The sequence below is a fragment of the Chiroxiphia lanceolata genome, chromosome 1 (assembly GCF_009829145.1).
Source record: "Chiroxiphia lanceolata isolate bChiLan1 chromosome 1, bChiLan1.pri, whole genome shotgun sequence".
Taxonomy (NCBI): Eukaryota; Metazoa; Chordata; class Aves; order Passeriformes; family Pipridae; genus Chiroxiphia; species Chiroxiphia lanceolata.
This window is the reverse complement of record NC_045637.1, coordinates 142,438,538-142,458,743: the sequence shown is the minus strand read 5'-3', so window position 1 is coordinate 142,458,743 and position 20,206 is coordinate 142,438,538. Positions and strand designations below refer to the sequence as shown.

At 40.2% G+C, this 20,206-nt stretch overlaps 1 protein-coding gene across 7 annotated transcripts in view; it reads right to left on the bottom strand.

Annotated features, from left to right (window-relative positions):
* Positions 1-15,509, bottom strand: part of CREM (cAMP responsive element modulator) — a 37,606-nt gene extending 22,097 nt beyond the window's left edge. Inside the window, exons 1-4 of one of the 7 annotated variants that reach the window (XM_032685740.1) lie at positions 15,347-15,509; positions 10,332-10,444; positions 9,560-9,677; positions 1,704-1,850 (exon numbers count right to left, since the gene is read on the bottom strand). In XM_032685740.1, coding sequence (XP_032541631.1) covers positions 1,704-1,850; positions 9,560-9,677; positions 10,332-10,372 — 306 coding nt within the window. In that variant the 5' untranslated portion in view covers positions 10,373-10,444; positions 15,347-15,509. The remainder of the gene's footprint in view (positions 1-1,703; positions 1,851-9,559; positions 9,678-10,331; positions 10,445-15,346) is intronic. The other 6 variants (XM_032685758.1, XM_032685731.1, XM_032685776.1 and 3 more) reach the window with 6 other exon arrangements.
* Between the last annotated feature and the right edge of the window lie 4,697 nt (positions 15,510-20,206).

The following is a 20,206-nucleotide window of genomic DNA, read 5'->3' as shown; positions in this document are numbered from 1 at the left end:
GTTGGGAGCTGCAGGTGTTTGAGGGAGAGGTCACGCAAGCTTCAGCATCAACCTTCGGTATACTGGTTTTTTTTATTAAAGTGATATAATTTCCCAAGTCCCCCATTGTCTGGCAGAGAGAAGATATCAAGTTAAAGCCAAATGATCTGGAGGAAATGCCAGATGGCAGGATAAAGGACTGAACAGGAACACAAAAGGGCTCAACGCCCTCGGTAATGGTGTCTTTAACAGCATCTTCAAGCCCTTCTCACAGAGTGATTTGCCATTAGCAGCTCAAATGAAACCAAAGCAAAAACCTGGAACTAACTAGTCGGTATTAACTGGGACAAAAGTTTCTTGTTTCTACTCCTTTGGGAAAGGAAAGACAGCCAGAGTTCACTCAATACAACAAATAGTTGACTAAGACAACACAGCAGCAGCTGGCAAGAGATTCCTGAGAAAGTGCTCCTTCTGAGCTTTGAAGAAAGTCCTCTACCTTTGCATGTATATCCTGCCTATATAGAATGACTAATATGCTTATCAAATAAAGGTTACTCTGGTAAATTATAGTCAGAAAGAATTCAAATTAAAAAAAAAAATGTAATTACTTTGAATACTCTGATTTGACTTCATGTTTGACCAAAACCATGCCTCTTGACATCTACTGCATGTCTTTCAAATTCCAAAACCTTACAAGGTTCCACCATATAGACCTACTGTTCAAAAATAAAATATTCATTATCTGGCCAAAGTTTTATTCCTTTTCTCTAATATAAATCGTACCTACATGTGCTTTTTTAGTTATTATATTTGAAAGTTACTAAGAAGTCTCTAACATTAAAGACAGCTTCTCAAGAAGATTGCAACATGTTAAAGAAAAGCCATGTGTTGCCAATAACCACAGGTAAAACAGTTTCCACATGACAGGTGTATCGCCTCTCTTACCAGAGGTATCAATTCTATTTGAAAACACATTTTGGTTGACATTTCCCAACCAGATTTTAACAAAATAGAGCAAAGGCCTTCCTAGCTTACAAGAAAAACACCAATGGAAGACCAAGTCACATTCAAAACACTGTAAATTCATTCTCTCTCTAGTCTTTTTCACTATTTAAAAGCTCTGAAAAGTCTTAACATTTTGCATTGATCCCTGTTTTCTAATACCAGCAACTTGAAACATGTGAACATTTGCCACACAAATGTTTATTTTGAGGGTGCCTGTATTTTTGGTCTCTACATACCCACATTCACAAAAAGCAATACCTGATGCTACAACAGGGCCTGCTGAAAACAAGGAACCACTTGACTGTATATGCAGTTTCATTACATCCAGATCCTTTGCAAAAGTAAAATACGAGATATTTGAAAATTTATGACTTCATAGTCTCATTAGAAACATGATGTTCACAGAATTTAACAAAACAGAAAAACTGCAAGATACAACTAGAGTAAGGCCACGTTATCACACAAATTTGCTGTTGCGTAAGTGCAGAGTTCCAAGACACCATTTTTTAGAAGATAAACAGGAAGCATTAAGGAAATGCTACACAATGCTTGTAGAGCTGCTACTGGTTGGATGTTTGCCACCCTTCCCTCCGCTGTTTCCTGCGCCATATGAGTAAATCTTGCAGCACTGGTAGGAATGAAGAGAAACTGAAGATGGATTGGGAAAAGAGTTATGAAGTACCAAATATTCATGAAAATGTAACAATAAAAGAGCTAACCTGAACAGCTTGCATGTGTGGTGACTGAATGACTGAGGGCTGTGTGGCTTGAATGACACCCTGGACATGAACAGTTTGACCAGAAGGCAACTGCACTAGAGTTACAGCTGGAGATCCTCTTCCAGCACTTGAAGCAGCTACAGAAACCTGTAAAAATTACAATCATCATGTTTAAGTAACATGTCTTAAGACTTCAGCAAATGCTTTTAGAAGTGACACTAAAACAAACTGATTTTGCTGCCATATCTAAAATAGCTTAGATGTGTATAGTTATCACCCACAAAAATTAACAAGTTTTACTAGTCAAAGTTTGGCATGTCCCTTTTCAAAGGGTATGGAAAGCTTAAAACTGTTCCCTAACAAATTGCAACTCTTTCTTCTTTTTTTTTTCCTCCATAGACATCTTGTTTTCTTTTCAATTTAAAAAAAAACCCCCACAACCAACCCTAGGCCAACACACGCCTAATCTGCTGTTGCTACCATGAAGGTTCGGAAGAATCTCAAGAAATGTAACAAAAACCATGCATATTCACTGAAGTGGTATGTTGCTGCAACAACATAAAGGGCAGAATGTTCTTAGTCAGGAAAAAAAACCAAACCAGAACTGCTTCAGTTTTGCTTTCTTTGTTAGGTAAGAAGTTATGATTTTCAGATGGATGTCTCAAGAGATGAGAATTTTTTAGATAGCAAAAAATCACCCTGTTAAATAAAGCAATCAAGGATTTGTAAATTGATTTAGTTTAACAGACTCTTGTTACATATATATATTTATATATCAAGAAAAACAGAGTTGGAGTGTACCAGGGTTTCAAAACACCAACAAAAATAAAGAACAGCTGGATCTTCTTTAAGCCTAGCACAGCTGAAGTGTTCTGTTTAGAAATAATCTAGTCCCTCTTTCTGATGACATTTTAGAGGACACAGCTTTCCCCAGCCTTTGGCTCTCAACCCTCACTGCTGAGGATGAATGGGTTAAGAAACAGTTTAGCAACTACAGGCTAAGAAATAGTTCAATATTTTTGCTATTAGTGTTAAGTCTATTAACAGAAACAAATGCTGATGCAAAGGGAAAACAACTACAATTGATCTCAAGTGCTGTGTGATGAAACATCTCTAAACTCAGAAAAGGAAGAGAATTACAAACAAACTATATAATAAAAAGAAATACTGTGGTTTTTAAAGTAAACTGCATTGAAAAGTCTTATTTCTATATCCCACACAATCAACAATAAACCCAGACTCATATATAAAATTCTGATGTTATTCCCTTCCTAGCTTTGCTCTCAGCCCCAAAAGGTACCTGGATTAGTAAAGCTAAAATTGAGATCACAGAATATACTGAGTTGGAAGGGACCCACAAGGATCATCGAGTCTAACTCCTGGCCCTGCACAGGACATCCCCAAGAGTCACACCACGTGCCTGAGAGCATTGTCCAAACGCTTCTTGAACTCAGACAAGCTTGGTGCTGTGACCACTTCCCTGGGGAGCCTGTTCCAGTGACCAGCCACTCTCTGGGTGAAGAACCTTTTTCTAATATCCAACCTAATCCTCCCCTAACACAGCTTCAGGCCATTCCCTCAGGTCCTGTCACTGGTCACCACAGAGAAGAGATCAGTGCCTGTCCCTCCTCTTCCCCCATGAGGAAGTTGTAGACTGCGATGTGTGATGACAGTGAGAAGACAATCATGATGAATGCTGAATATTCAAGAAAAAAATAAAGAGAGTTTTGTAATTTTTCTGTATTTACAATGAAGGGTTTTTTAATTCCAAATATGAAAGAAGTTTTCATTCCTGATCCATAAGCCATAGCTTGCCTGGGAAATATTCCTTTCTTGAAGCAAGTGAAAAATGTTAACTAAGATGCACTGCTCTCAAAAAGACTTGATGGTGGTTCAAATTATCTTGAAGAAACACTGTTTCTAGGAAACAGAGACAGGATCTTGTCAACAGTCCCCATGCAGTTGTTCAGTGTTAGAGGAACCTGAACTGCTTTTCAGGAAATAGAACAATTTAGGACATTTCTAACCCTGAAATGGAAACAATCATTCCTTAAGTGGCATGAAATTATATGTAGAGAGGACGTGCAAACCTTTTTCCCAATCTGTAGAATAAATATTAATGTTAAGAGAAATTTATCATAAATACATATTTGCGATTGAGCTCTAGAAAGTCTCAAAGATCTGAAGAGAACAATCTATTTTGTGGCAAAGTTGACATCCTTAACCCAAGCTTCAAGGAGAGAGCACAGAGCAGTCTAAATGTTTACAAAGCATGCCAACTTCCAAAACATTATAAAGGCAATTTCACCAAACCTTTTGACTTACTGATACCTTTGTAAGAGTTCTAATGTGATACAATACTCTGTGTATCAGAACGAACTTTCTCAGTACAACACATAGAAAACAGTACAAAGTGAACAGTTTAAGAGTTTCTATTTGTACACAATGAGTTAGGCACACATGATCAGGAAATAATCCAGTACTCAGGATTAAGAAACTACATTAATTTAAAAGCTCCTTAATCAGTATAACCACAAAAGAAAAAAAGAAAAAAAACCACACTCAGCTAATCTCTTTTGGACTGAAGTTTACAATACCACAGGAGAAATTGTTCTGTACCCATTAATTCAGATAAGAGATTAAATGAGGGGGAGGTAGGGTTGAGATGGCAGTATTATAAAACTTTCAAAAGTCATATTCTGCATTTCTTTTATTAAATATTAGAAATTATTAAACCAATTTCAATTCACATTTCCTTTTGCAGCTTTCAAGCTGAAAATTCTGGTGTTAACTGAAATACTAGAACCTTTTGGTGCTATCATGCGTAAATGCTGACTGAAACAGACTTGGTAAAAAAAAATTCCTTTGTGACATCAGTGATGAGCAATGCCACCTCTATCGTCATTACCTCAAGGGCTGTCTGGCACAGCGACTGAAAACAATCTGCAGAAGCAACTTGGGAACACAGTGGGGGAGGGGAAGCTTAACACATTCTATGGATTCTATGCTCCTAGGCGTGCAACAGCCAAGTCTAACAGCTTCAACAAATACCAACCGTGCAATCCATAATAGCAGCATGGTACTATACTCCATGTGTTTGGAAATGTAAGTGCTCCCTCTTCCACAGAGAGAAAAGCAGCCAACAAAGAAGATCATACACTACTTTCATATCAAGGCACAAACTCCTGCAGAGAAAGAGGTTCCTCATCATTTATCAGACTTCAAGATGCACTGTCCATCTGAACAGTTATTCCGTGGATGTACACGCTCCCTCACACACGGCCAGATAACTTTTCCCTACTGAGAATTAGAGAGGTTACATTCACCTTCAACCCCTTGTACCTTCAACATTGCCAGTATGAAGTAAGCAGTACACAGGTCCATCTGATTTCTGCCCCTGCTGTTAAATCTAAACACTGCAAGGACTCTAGAAGTGAAGTGAAAATTCTGCGAAACGAAAAGTCAAGGCAAACCCATCCTGGATTCACCTAACAGAGGAGCAAAGGACTTGCCACGCTCAGGCACTGAGTATCCTCTACAAGGAAAAGCTGGAGACAGGGAAGTTTTGATCAATTCCAAAGCTGATGCAAAAATAGAAGCACATACTTTTAAGGAAAACAATGTTAGGCTGATTTCAGACATGTGGTGACAGCATACCCTTCGAGGAAGCACAAAAAGGTGACAAAGCTGCACATTTATAATCCTCTAACATCAGCTTTGCTAATGGTCTGGAGTTGCATTTGGCAGACTGGTTTTAGGACCAATTTTTTTAAAGTCTGGCAAACTCTTACAGGGCTCATACTACTGGGGCCAAGATATAACACAGTTTGATGTTGAGAGCCCACAAGGACAACATCCCTGAAGTGCTAAACCTGAGCAGTCCCAGCTTGCACTGGCTATGCACTCCAGGCTCTGAAAATCTCCCTCTGATCTCTCTGACAGCAGTTCTCACACTGTAAATCCTGCTGTATGTCTAACTTAGGGTCAGCACCAAGAGGTCGACAGATGGTATCTCAGACAAGGACAGCAGACAGCTCTACTGACAGACAACATGACAAAGTTAACAAAAAGTGAATCAAAGAAAAAACATTAACATGTAGGATTAAAAAAAACACAAACATGACAGAACTGAAAGTATTTTTGTCAAATCTGAAAAAGGTCCAAGTACATTGATCTTACATTTTTATAATTATATTTAGTGTAGTGAGCACAGGGCAACAGAGAATGCAGTGTGGCTTCTAGAAATCCTGCAAAAGGAACATCTAATTTCTCCTTGAATACCGTTGCAGATGTAACTGTTCCAAAATATAAGTTTGGCTATCATCACCACTATCAGAATATTCTAATAAAAATTAACTTCCTTTTAAGAACAGATCTATATGTATCAACAGAAGATCTGTGCATGTGAGACAACCCATGGAGCCCATCCCTAAACAGGTTGAGAAATTTTCCATCTTGCTCCTTTGCTTTTCCCTGAAAGCATCCTTCAAAAGCATCAACCTTTTGTACAGATGTTCTGTACACTTTCAACAGCTTCTAAAGAAAACCACCAAAGTTTTTACCAATTAATATTTTCTTACCTTTTTCTTTTGGTGGCTGGATCACAAAAGACTATGTCAATTCATTAACTGGCTGAAAGTGATGGATGCAAGAAATTAAACTATAAAATGCAATCTTATTCTACATTAAGTCACTTTATTTTAAAAATAACCCTTTAATGGACGGAAAAATGTACCTCATTTTTGCTAGTTTCAAATTTTCTCATTTTTGCTTTTGTAGAAAAAGTAGTTTTACTTTCATCACCAAAAAATTGCAGGAGTATATAGCAGTATCTATGACACAAGCTAGGAAAACCCCCCAAACACTAGCTTTTCCCTACTAATAATGTATAATAGCTCCTTGTTAGCATCAGAGGTTATCCCATCACATCATAGTGCTCCAGCTCAGACATTCTTAATGTCTCCTCTGCCTCCCAACAGGGGACACATTAAAAATGCTTCAGCACAAAACAATCTCTGCCCTCTACAGATGATCATCTTATGGAATACTTGTCCACCTTTTTAAAACTAAATGGCAGGTAATTCTTTAAAAAGCCTGAACTCAAGGGGAGGGAAAAACAAACATGCACACAGAAAAACCCCAAAACAAAACAAAAAAACCCAACAAATAAACAAAATCATCTCCACACAAAAAAAAAAATCAAAACCAAAAACAAAACCACAAACAAACCAAAAAAGCCCACCTCCTACATAGTTGTATCCCCAGCATTTTGCTTGTCATTACCTGGACAAAGTCATAATAAAACCATTACATTCCATCTGGACATAAACCCCCCCACCCTTTTACTGCAAGAGCAGTCACCTGCTGGCACAGATGCTCAGAGAGATTCTAGAGACTCCATCCTTGGAGATATTTAAAACCCAAGTAGACACAGTCCTTCGCAACTTGCTCTCACTGACCCTGGCTGCTCAGAGGGGTCAGACTAGATAATCCCAAAAGGTCCTTCCAACATCAGCCCTTCTACAATTCTTTGGTAATACACGGAAAACTACAAATTGAGTATTAAAAGATAGCGTTTTACTTCTGACTGAAAAGAACCCAGGTTAAACAAATATCTTGCTGAAAAAAACAAACAACAGCCCCAGTCCTCTGTGCCCGTCCCCAAGACATCTGAAAGGGAGCCCTCAGCTTCAGTGATCAGGCATTTTAGCTCTTGGTAAGAATCAAGTCATTCTTTTCTCTATTTCTGCATGTTTGCAACTAAATTAGTAGGAGGGATGGTTGGAAGTTGGCACAAGGTACATTTCATTCACTCTTAGTGGCTGTCTTCTCTTCACCACACTTGTCCAGAGGCCAAAGAGGGAGACAGGATCTGTGTCCCTCTGTAACAGTCAAAATACACAGACACTGGACCAGCGGCACAGCCACAGATTCCTCAGGAACACCCCAAGTTTCCCATCTGGTACCACCAGCAAAACCAGTCAGATGTCCCACACAAACCCCTCAACACGCACCCCTGACTCTCATCATGACAAAGCACCTCACCTTCCAAGCCAGTCAGGTAGGAACATAGACTAAAAAAGTCCTACTCATCTTAAGTCAAAGGAATGTCATAACAAGGTAAGTGTTCTGTCCAGGCCCACTTTACCAAAATAAATGCTGTGGCAGTGCAGCCTCAGGGCACTGAGGGGGTGTCAGGGCTGCAGGCCCTGGGAGCCAGTGGCAGCGCCCGGTGGCTGAGGGTGACCTGTCCCTGAAGCCCTCTCAGCTCCACTCCTCTTCAGAGTGGCACAACTGCACCAACCCACTTTTCTGGACAGCACACAAGAGGGATGTCTACGGCTGCCGCTACGTACACCAAGCAGCTCTGACAGGTCCAGGAATGCTCTCTGGGTCGTCTGACCAAAAAAAGGGACTCCAGATGTCAACTCTTGACATCTTGAAGGTTAATCTCAACCTTCAAACTCAAGTACATGTTTTGGTTTAGTTCTTTTTGAATGAGATCCATCAATACTTCAGAGTAATTAGTTTTAACTGAAAGAGATGAAGCCCATACCCAATACAGCTGAACCTTCACACACAGTACTCAAGCATTAAAGGCACACAAACATAAAAAGTGTTTTCCTTGCAGACGCAGCAGAAGCTCTCCTACAGCATTAGTGACAGCTTTGTCTCTAGATCAACGTTAAAAACCCCAAGTGACAGAATTCACAGGTATCTTCTTCAAACACTACTGCACAAGCCAATAGATTTTACACATAATTCATCCCATGAAGTTAAAGCACAAAATTTGAACTGAACTACTAAAGAAAGAAGAAATGAGGGGATGACATCAACAGAACAGCTCAAAGTTCTTGATTTCATGCTCCACTCTTAAAGAAAAAAAAAGAAAAAACCAACAAACAATATTCGCAATGCTGCATATATATAAAAAAAAATGTTGGTAAGTATTTTGCAGTCTTTGTGTCTGAAGATGTGAGAAAAAGAGCAGCTGCCTTCAGTTTTTAAAATATACCTATAATGTAAATCAAGTATCTAACATACCAAATACATGGCATCAAATCTTACAGATTCATAAATTCTGTAAGATGTTTTTTTAAAATCACTTCCTTTATTTCACAAAGAGGGTTTGAAGATCCTTTTAAGTGGTTCATACAGTTTCCTAAAGCTATAAATCTTAGTAAGGTCAAGAACCTTATTTCTCTCAAGTGTCTAATGTTCCATATTTTAACATGTATATATTTTCAATGTTTGAGAATTGTTACTATATAATCTTTTATCCATTAAATACCAAAGAATAATCCAGAAAGAGCAACCATACAGAACATGTGAAGTATGTTTTTAGAACTCCAGTCACTGTCACTGGATATCATTGGATACATTAAAAATGTACTTGCAATTAGATGAAATATGTTCTGTACAAAAACTGGAACTAGGAAAAAATCATGGTTGGTTTTATTCATGTTTTCATTTTTGTTATTCGTCACATCTTCAAGATACACGTTTTAGATGCTTGATCTTCCAGCCACCTCAATTCCTCAGGACCCTCTTCCCATCTCTATAACAAACAATCATCTTGTAAAAGCAAATGGAAAAAAATCAAACGTGTCCACCAATCATTCTACTCTGAAAAAGCTGGTCTCCTGAAAGCGTTACCTTTTAACAGACCTGATGTTACATTGGTCCTTTGTTAACTACTGCAGGCATAGTTTCCAGTATACCTTTGCTATATTTTTCCTATTTGATAGCAACACTTATAAAACATGAGAATGCCATGCAAATTGATAATTTAAAAATCACTGCAGCTCTGAATATCACTTTATTGATTCTTCTCATCTTTCCACATTTCAGCTTACCTCAGATCCTGAGGAAATCTGACTTCGGCCTGACTGATTCTGAAGGTGACTAGCATTTCCCTCTGTCATAGAATCCACTGCATTGTCATCCTGTTCAACCATTTCCATGGTCATCTGTCTAAAAGTAAATACATACACATTTAAATAATGCAGTACATGGAAGTATATAATGCAGTACATGGAAGAGTGCAATTCCAAACTATTTTATATTTGGAGAAGACAACTAACAGAAAATAAATAAATTTCTGTCAAAACGATCAGATTAACTGAATCCTTTCTTCCTGTTCCCCTGCATTGAAATATCAATTCATATAGGCAGGAGCCCTAAAACAAGTATTTTGGAAAGCTGCAAGGAGGGACAGTTCTGGAAATGGCTGTCAGGGAGGGACAAGCAGAGTCCCAGGGTCCCATGCATTGTTGCCAGCAGGGCTGGGAGCGCAGTGCTCCAGAGCAGCCCAGCAGCACCGCCCACAGCAGGTCCCCTGGGCCTCACACCTTGCAATGGACATGGCTCAAGCTGCCCAGCAGCCACATGCTGCTACATTCCTCTCAAACCTTCCAAGATGCTGATTCCCAGCTGGGATCTACACTTGAACTGTCTGTAAACTACTCATGGCTCAAGACCCACAATGATTCTTCTAATTTTGCAAGATTAAAAGTAGGGTAATTTTCATAGGAAAATTAGTAACTTGCTGACCCTCAATTCAAACTAAGAGTTTAAACTCCATACAGAAAGCTTCCAAATGTATCTGCTATATAAAAATGCAATTACCTGACAGGTCCTTTTCGATATCTCTTGGCACACTTAGTCATAACGGAAGGTGTGAATTTTAAAACAAGAGCTCGGTTCTCTTCGGCTCCCTTTCTCTCCTACCAAACCCTGCACTGAAGGTGCAACATTGAACAGGTGATGTCAAACATTGCCATGGCAACAGGTCAGTTTACAAACAGAACAGAGACAGGATAGGGTCAGGCAGAGGCAGGCAGGCCCTCAGGCATGCTCCCACCTACACCCTACTTACACAACCAATTGAGGCCGCAAAAGGAAGGCATGGTAGAGATGAGGGATTTAAGAGGCAGCAAATCTCAATTCCTTGGGTTCCGTTACTGTAATTAGGGGATGGCAAGCCTGTCTGAACTCAAAGTTCAACTATTTCAACTGGCTGATAGTTACTTTGGTTTCTTCTCAGGTCTTACACTGAGAGATGGAAGAGGCAGGGAAGGAAAACTGCTACTATCCATCTGACTCTGAGACTCTGGAATTTAGTTCCACATGTTAAAAGTAACTACACTGAGTCAAATTAAATGTAAACCAAGCTCCTTTTGCGGCACTATTTTAGAGAACGTTCCAGGATCTTCGATTTTATTGGTTTCTTTGAAAATCACTCTTTTCGCCCAGAATAAAGGCATGAAAATATTAAAAGATATCCAGTCAAATGATGCAGAGCAGAGTTTGAGCTCATATGCCTCCAATGGTATTCTACTGACCAGACCTATAGTACTACAGCTAGGGGTAGCCAAGCTGTACACAACTCAACATTTTATAAGTTAACATTAGTATTTCTGCCCACATAAGTTTCATATCCTATCCAATATCAATTCAGATTAGAACCATAAGAAGTTATTTTACACCTAAAATCATTCTACATTTTTGTCTTGTTAGTTACCACTAATTACCTTTTTCTCTAGATCCAATCAAATTGAAATTTTCTCTAGATCCAATCTACTGAAATTCAAAGTCAAACAATTCTGGGGAGAATATTTTCACCAAGCTTTCCACCATATTTTTTCCTAAGAAAATATTATCTTATTAAACCATTCTGGTTTTATATATACATGCAATGTAACAACAAAAATAAAGTAGGAAAAAAAATTCTTTCTTCGTAAACTAGGGCCACCCATAGAGTCTTAAACATGAAAGCTCTATCTGGTTCGTGGTAAGAATGCCTCCATAAGCTTCGTAACAGCTCACACACCAAGGAAGATTAAATAATGCATAGGTACTGGCAACATATTCATTGTAATCTCTTCCTAAAGATGGGAATAAAGTCAGAATTAATTCACTTTATGAAGGTCGTGAAGTATTTTTGTATCCAGAGCCATCTGTCACAGAAAACCTACTGTTGGAGGGGGGAAAAAAAAAGTACTTATTATTCCCACTGAATGCATTTCATAGAAATTTTACCTAGAAAGAGCCATTTTTCATCTTGGAAAAAAAAAGGATTTAGTTCCTAATTTTAGCTTAACTCCTCGCTGATTGTAGAACACTATAAAAATTTATTTATTTTTACTATTTATCAGGATTTTTCTCCCAAAGTCTTTTCATCTGCAGTGCTCCAGTAACTGATTTGGCAAATAGCTACGAAAAGAGCATCAGTGCAGCAGAAAGTCTAACAAAGCTATTCCTCGCACTTTGCAAAATACAATACAGACAAAGGGGTGTATTTTTTAGATTATTTATGTTTAATTAGAAAAAGAACAGCAAGATACTATACATGTCAGTGAAATGACAAATATATCTAAGATTTTTGATCTATATGAAAAACTCTGGAATTTATATAGATTTTCCATTTACAATTGTGTATATGCTGACTCTTAATACAAATGATTGCAACTTTAGCAAGGTGGAGTAAAGTCTGCAAATCTGACTGCCATAAAATGCAACTGTTATCCTGGAACGCAGCAAAATACTCTTCCTAGATAAGCTCAAACCCATCTCTTTTTGACAACCTCTGCTTGTAAACAGAGACTTGACTAGAAACAACATTCAAATATAAAGATCCAACTATAGCCTAAAAAAAACCAAAACAAAAATAATGAAGTACATAAGTAATTTTAAAAGATACACTAGTTATCTTGGCATAAACCTTCAATGAGAAAGATGGCTAAAGATAAAATGAAGAACATTAGTATCATAATTCAGGCATGTTACAAGATTAGGAGTGTTTGATAGACATAAGCACAGGGGATCACAAAACTCGCAGGAGCAGGTCAGTCAGCTGCAGTCATTTGAGCCCACAGGGTCAGTCACACAGAGCTGTGTCACCTCATGTGGGCCTGTGCACAGCTCAGGGCCAGGCATGCCAAGGAACTCCTGAAGTTCACAGTCCAGTCTGGATTGTCACTGTCTTTGGAGCACTCCCATAAACTGCCAGATTCCTATAACCTGAATTGCAGAGGGTTTGCATCCTGTATATAATTTTAACATGAATACTCTAAACTGTTTTTAAGAAATACACAGAAAAAATACTGAGCAATATCATAATTATGCTTTTTCTAAAACTTAATACAGACTGTGTCACAAAACAGTTTTAAATCCAGTCCAGAAACTACTGACATAAACAGTTTCCACATGTATCACACTCAGTCTACGCTGCAAGCAAATTCTAACATATGCATTGCTTTAAGTTTCAAAGAACAAAACCAAGAATTTTCTGCCAAGCACTAAAAATCCTTTATAAAAGTCTATCCATAGTAGTATATAACACGCTTTAAAGTTCACGTTACTTTCCTTCTATTTTAAAGTAAAACTAAACAAACAGTTTTTACTTATGTGGTCTTAGGTCCTGTTTAAAATTATGTGTTTTTCTTCACTGTAAGATTAATTATAAACAAGTTTTAGTCTTATACTCACTATTAATCCATTATTTTCTTACGTTTTCTACCTTAGTTGCTTACAGTCACTGAACAGTAATTTTAAATATTCATCTGGATTTTTAAATTAATAAACAAGTTATATCTCTGTACTCCTATAAAAACAGGGCAAAAATGGTTTTCCATAATGTAAGCAAAGACACCTGCTTCTTTCTACAACTTAGCAAAGAAATCTTCAGGATCTGGCACAAAGTTTAACCACTACCAAAGCTTGTAACATTTCGATATATAAGCACATGTTTACTACAGTCACTGAGATGAATGTACAACGGGTCAGTAGCAGATAAACACTGACTAAGATGATCCACACAGTGCACATCATAAGCTTCTTCAACTGCCATCAGTTGAAGCATCCCTGGCAGGACAAATCTGGCAGACAGAATCAGCTGGAGGAAAACACTGCCACGTTTCCTAGAAAATTGGGAGTAATTTACAACTAAAAGTGTGAACATTTTGTATTTCTGTCCACAGGTAAAAGATGAAGGATGGCATCCGCATCAAGATATCCTATTCTGTAATAAAGAGCACAAAAAATTCCTTCACTTCCCCCAGTATTGCTGCTTGTTTTCCATCACTGAATATTCATACAAATACTTAACGTCTGTTGATGAAATTAAACTGCAAAAACAAATGGGTACAATATTTTGCATATCTGAAAATGTGTGACTGTCTAATTAAATACCCAGAGACATTTTAAAAAACAACTTTTTTATTTCAACCATACATCAGAGACTTCTTACAAAGGAGGCTTATTACAAAGAAACTCATAAGGGGCTGAGAAATATGTTTCAGTCCTTGCTCCAAATCACTTTGAAGGCTTTTATTCACAGGGGAGTTACTAGAAAGCAAGGATGTGAATTTACAAGCACCTGTTTTGTATTTATTGATGACTCCAGTGAGTGTGGAAACTCTCAGAATGCATTCGTTTCAGAAGGGCGTTGTGTTTTCAAGTACGAACTCTGTAATAACCTGTTTTACTACCCTATGGTGTGAAGCACACCAGCTGGCAAGGTGGTCACGGCGTTCAGCCAGGTAAAACAGACTACATTTAGCAAGTGTAAACTTTCAGGTTTTTTTATCATCAGAAGCTTCGTCACTAAGTTTCTTGTGTCTCCTAAACTCTCACTGTTTCCTCATTTTCCTCCCCATCCTTTTCTTCCTTGAACACCCTAGCAAAACCCTAAAAAGAAAATTTAAAAGCCCAACCTGCCGCTCTTGTGCGCAAAAGCAATGCTACCTGTCCACTCTGCATCTGCCACCTCAACCACCCGGACCAGGCAGTGCCGAGCCCGCTGGGAAGAGGACACACAGTCCCCCTTCAGAAGGGTCCAACCAGCCCCTGGATAGGCCAGAGGACCATTCAAGCATCAGTCCCTCTGGAATCACTGAGCGCTCAGCACCACGTACGATGTTGCCGCGACAGCGGAGCATGCAGGCAAAACCCTCAAACTTAAGACCTCAGGCTCACGGCGCCCACTGTGATCCTCCCACACCTGTTCTGCTGACCCAGCTCGGAAAGCCCTGTGGGCCAGGATGTAACGGGGTGTAGCGGGCTACGGAGAAACGATACCGGGTATCCCCGCTCCGCCTCGGCCGGGTCAGCCCCGCGGAAGCCCCGGGACCGGCCGTCGGGGCGCTCCGCCCGCAGCGGGCCGGCACTGCCCCCGCTCCTCCCGCTCCGCCAGCCGAGCCAAGCCGAGCCGAGCCGCTCCCAGAGCAAGGGCCGGAGCCGCCCCTGACAGAGCCCGGCGACACCGCAGCTCCCGGCCGGTAACGGAGCCGGCGCTCCACGAGCCTCATTTGGAACTCCCAGGACGCGGATCGGCCTCGGGGCCGCCCGGCAGCGCCGTGCGGGCTCTGCGCGCCCGGCCCTGAGCGCAGCGCGCTCCCGGCTGCCGGCGCGGCCGCGCTCGGCCGCCTCACTGCGCGCTCCCGGCGGCGGGGCAGAGCCGAGCGCGGCACAGCGCCCCCCGCCTGCCCTGCCCTGCCTTGCCTTGCCCGTCCCTGCCGTGCCCGCCCGCCCCTGCCCTCCGCGCCGCCGGCGCCGCCCGCTGCCCTCCGCGCTGCCCCGCTGCCGGCCCGCGGGGGGTCGGGCTGCGCGCACACGTGTCCCCGCCCCCTCCCGCAACTCACCCGCCGCCCTGTACGTGCTGCCCCCGTCACAGGGGGTGGGGGGGACCGGGGACCGGGCGGAGCCGCGCGTCGGCCTCACGTCAGCGCTGATGCAGCCGCGCCGCCGCGGGGGCGCCGAGGAAATGGCGTCTGCGGGGCCTCCCAGCACCAGCGGCCGCGGCGAGAGGGCGGGGCTGCGCGCGGGCGGTGGCCGCGGGGCGCAACGGCCGCCGCGCTGACCAACCGCCGCCGCGGGGCCGCCGCCGGCGCCGCCCATGGGCCGGGGCGGGACGCGCCGCGGAGCGGGCGGGGGGGGGGCGGCCCCGCGGCGCCGGGGGCGGGGGCGTCCGGTAACGGCCTGGGCAGGCGCGGGGCCGCCACGCTCCCCTCACACCGCGGTCGGGGTGCGCGGTGATAGCGGGGGCGGTGCCGCCCGCCCGCCGGGCCCCGCCGATAAGGGCGGTTGGCTGGGCCCCCCCTGACCCAGGGAAGGGGCACAGCGCAACCCCCGGCTGTCCCTGGGCGGTGCTGGAGCGCTGAGGGACGCGGGGACCTGCCCGGGGGCCGCCCCACCGCGCTGATGCCCGCGGCTTGTTTTGTAATTGAGCTTGGTAGAAACACGTCCCTTACATCAGTCTTTCGTAGTATGACATGGTGTTTTATATTTATTCGGATAAATAAATCAGAAATTGCCGACGAGGAGGGACGTGCGCGTTTCCCCGCTCGCTGCCATGGGATACGTGCGAATGTCATGAGTCATGTCGGGCTGGTGCCGTAGGTGTGAGCACGGCGTGTGCGCAGGGCCTGTGCGCTCAAGTTTAATAATATTAAAGTGCCGTAAATGTGTGAGCCATAAACTTTGTTAATAGTGGTGTTTTAACATCGTATGTCTTAGTGTTGCTCAGTGTTTTACAAAGTAGTGTAAGAGGGGATTACACTGCAGTATATTTTAAATTGCATATCTACGCATCACTGCGCTTATATTGTGAAGTTACATAATGTATTTACCATTTACCCTTTTTTCTTTTTTTTTTTACTGTGAGAAACTATTCAGCAGTATGCTAAATAAACATGAAAACCTAAGTTAATTTCACATAACTCATTGTGATTGAAGAATTGGAGGATGTGTGTGTCAGGATTGGTGATATGTCCGTGCAGGTCAAACACTCAGTCTTATTCATGGTATGAAGAGAACCTGGGTATTGATTTCCTGTGTTTAAAAAAAGCCAAATAACTCTTATCTCTGACTTCATAAAAGATGAATCATATTTACTTGCAAAGGTTTTTGCCTTTAAGCATTTAGTTCATTAGTTTGCTTCACAGAAGTTATTTAGCACAGCTATCGAAGTCACAATGTAGTGGAAATAATACAGAATCTTCAATGTTGCTATTGCTTGTGCAAGTTTTCAGTTTTCATCCTACATTTCCTTTGTTGCAATATTGAACAACACCCCCTTCCTGTTTTGAGTTCTGTTTCCCTCCCTTTGTTTGTTGCATGTATGTTATGTGTCTATTCAGGGTTTTAAATAGGAGTTACTCTTCCCATGATTAATAACCTTCTGGTTTGACAGTTTACCCGTTAGGGACACAGTATTGTTATGCTCATTTATTAAAAGATATGCTTTACTAGAAAATCTCTGGTCAATTAGCAAATATTTGTTAGAATGGTAAGATAATCAAATGAACAGTCAAGTGTAAAACTACTGAGAATTACTCTGCTGAAACCTTTGGAAGAAATTCCAGCTTTGCCTAGTATAATCAAAAAGCCAAAAGTAGCTTGGGATACTTATACCGCCTCAAAAATGTTTTTGAAGGTAGAAGTCTTATTGCAAACAGGAAGAAATTTCGAATGAGTGTGTTAAATAACGGAAACCACTGGAGTGAGTTACTTATAAACAAGCTGAGAATTTCCATGAACTCTTGAAGCGTGAATTTGTAGCAGTTGTTTTTTAGTAGTTTTCAAGTCATAAGCAGCTTTGAAATGTTTAACTAAGAATTTACTACTATTTATGCCTCTTCTCTCTGATAATTTAATGGAGTGTATTAGAGGAGTGAATGAGCTGCCAGAGGGATTTAGATCTTGGTTATGCAAAGATGACTAACCAGCTTTGGCTCTTAATACAGCTTGCTGAAGTTGGTGGGCTGCAAGAGGAGGGGAATGAAGTGCCTTTGTGTTTGGGGTACTGTATTTGTTACCTGAGGCCAGAATGGCCTTTGCCACAAAAGTGCTCGCTTGAACTAAACCAGTTCTCTTTAAATTGGTATCAGTCCCTGATATGAACCCATTTAATTTCGAATGCTAAGACCAGAAGCAATCTGTAAGAAGGCTGCACAGGTCAAGATTCTTTTATGATTGTCATAATTTACATAAGATGGTTCTGAACATAAGTTTGAAAGCCAGACTCTTTGCTGTTGTCAGAATGACTACCTGAATCATCTTTTCTCTCTAATCTAAAATGTCCAACCTGATGTTATGTCCTGCAAATTCAAGGAAGTATCAATGATTCAGTAGCAATTACTTTTTAATTGAGTTTTCTGGGCTCTGGTGGGCAAAGCCAGAAATATCCTTTCAACCTAGGTCAATTTTGAAGTCTGATCCGCTGCATCATCACAAAGAGAGAAGTACTCCATCAACTGAGGTGAGGTAGTAGATGAGCAGGGAGTTGGAGCAATTTCATTTGGCACCAAAAGAAACCTGGTGCTCTTTGCAGAGAATATAAATATTTCACCAGTGCGTATTACATCAGTAGGAATGCTATCCATGTAATCTTCAGACAACTGATTTTACGTATTGGGTCTCACAGCTATCTTTTAAATAGATTTTTTTAAAGGAATGGGATTTAAAAAAATGGTGTATTTCAATTATAATCTTATAAACCTATTTAGTTTTCATGTAAAAACTTCGTAGGTTGTCATGGTATGAACAAAGACAGTGAAAGGGATATGCTGCCTGGGCTGGTTGACAATTTGTATTTAATTAGAATTCAGACTTTGAAGATAATACAAGTAAGACTGATAGAAAAATACACTGTCACCCTATTTGAAATAATACCGATACTTAATGATTTTGCTTTGATTGGGCGTTACAGAAATGATTCAGCTATTGCCATCTTGACTGATGTTTAAATGTTTGTGGTTCTGTGATTTTCTTCCATCATAGAGACATTTGGTGTGTTACACATATCTCTTTTCAGCCCACATCCATATCCTACACATCCTAAACATTTAGGAATGAGGAAATATAACTTTTAGGTTAACAAAAAACCTTTATTCAAATTGTGTCTAAAATGCCCTTAATGTTATTTATATAAAGAAAATTATAACATATAGGTAGTTTATTATGCCAGAAATAATTCCCATTGAAGGCTTAGCTAAAAGATGTCCAGTAAATGTAGTCTCACATAACATATAATGATGTTCACTCTTAGGCTTTTCTAACAGCACTTTGTTTTTCTTCGCTTAACTGATATTTGATGTCTATATCTTTGTCTCCTTGAACATTGCATGTTTATAATTATTGTCATAGGTAATACATTAATTCCTTATTGGGTATATGAACCTAGAGGAGACTGAATTACCATATAATAATTGCAGCACAGGTCTCCTTGCGGACCACTCCAGTTTTAGCTGGTCATTGAATAACCATACTTCTACTGTCTCATTGCCTCTAAGGGAATAGGACAAGTGCAGAACTTGTAGAGGAGTCACAGGAAAGTGCAGTCAACACACAGCCACTGTTTTCATAATTTATTCTGTAAAAGTGGTGAAAGTCAGAGGTAACCTGCATGGTGCAACAGAATCCTGATACCTCTGAAACAGAGAAGAGCTTAGGCAAGAAGTACACTTTAAGAATATAAAATACAGTAATGAATGTAAAATATAAGACTAATAATTTTTTTACCTATTTTTTTAGTCTATTTGTATGTCAAGGAAAACATATATTTCCCTTGACATACAAATAGAAATATAAATGGTACACCATAGAAAGACAAATATTGAAAAATATTGTAAAAAGTAAATGCTTTGTAAATATTCTTTTCCCAAATATATATAGATTTTTTTAAAAAAGTTACGTGTCTGTAGAATTCTAAATATTTAGTTATATTTCCTCTCCTAAACTGTGTTAAGTTGGCAGTGAGACTGAGTGACTGTATGAGCAGTATAAGAACAAATTACTGTTTTAGTGACTGGTGAGTTCCATATATATGCATGATGGTATTTCTGTTGCAGCAGAAAAAAAGAATGGTGACTAAGATCTACTAAATGAAATTTTCTCATTTCCTCTGCTGAATAATGAACTTTCCTTATATAATAGTTTCCTCATAACATGAACCTCACATGTACTTAACAGTATTCATAACCCTTTACAATCTGTTACTGTTTGTAGAGATCTTTGAACTTTTCAGGTGAAAAGCACAAGGTTTGTATAAAACATCATTTTGTACTTATAGCATGAATATTATAGAATGAATAACTGATGTTCTTTACAGCCGCTTGAGTTCTATTTAAAATTTAAATACATAAAACTTTAATACTAAAAGTCTTCTGAATAGGCTGTGTTTAAAAAATGCTACACAAAACACAGTTTGTAACCTAATGTGAATGCACTGTACCATGGGAATGTGATACCACAAACTGTTTGCATATGCTTGTTCTTTGGAAAAGGTGTATCCTGTAAAACAAGGTGAGCCAATGCAGCAATGTGGCTGGCACTAATAACACACTGAGAAACTGCCTTACACAAAGGTGAATGACATCAACCATGCAGATAATGCCATAAAAGACAAACACATATAAAGATCTCACATTTATTTAAAAATATTCAATGAAAATATGAAAAAATACCAAGAATTATTTGCATTTGCTTAACAGTGTGACTGT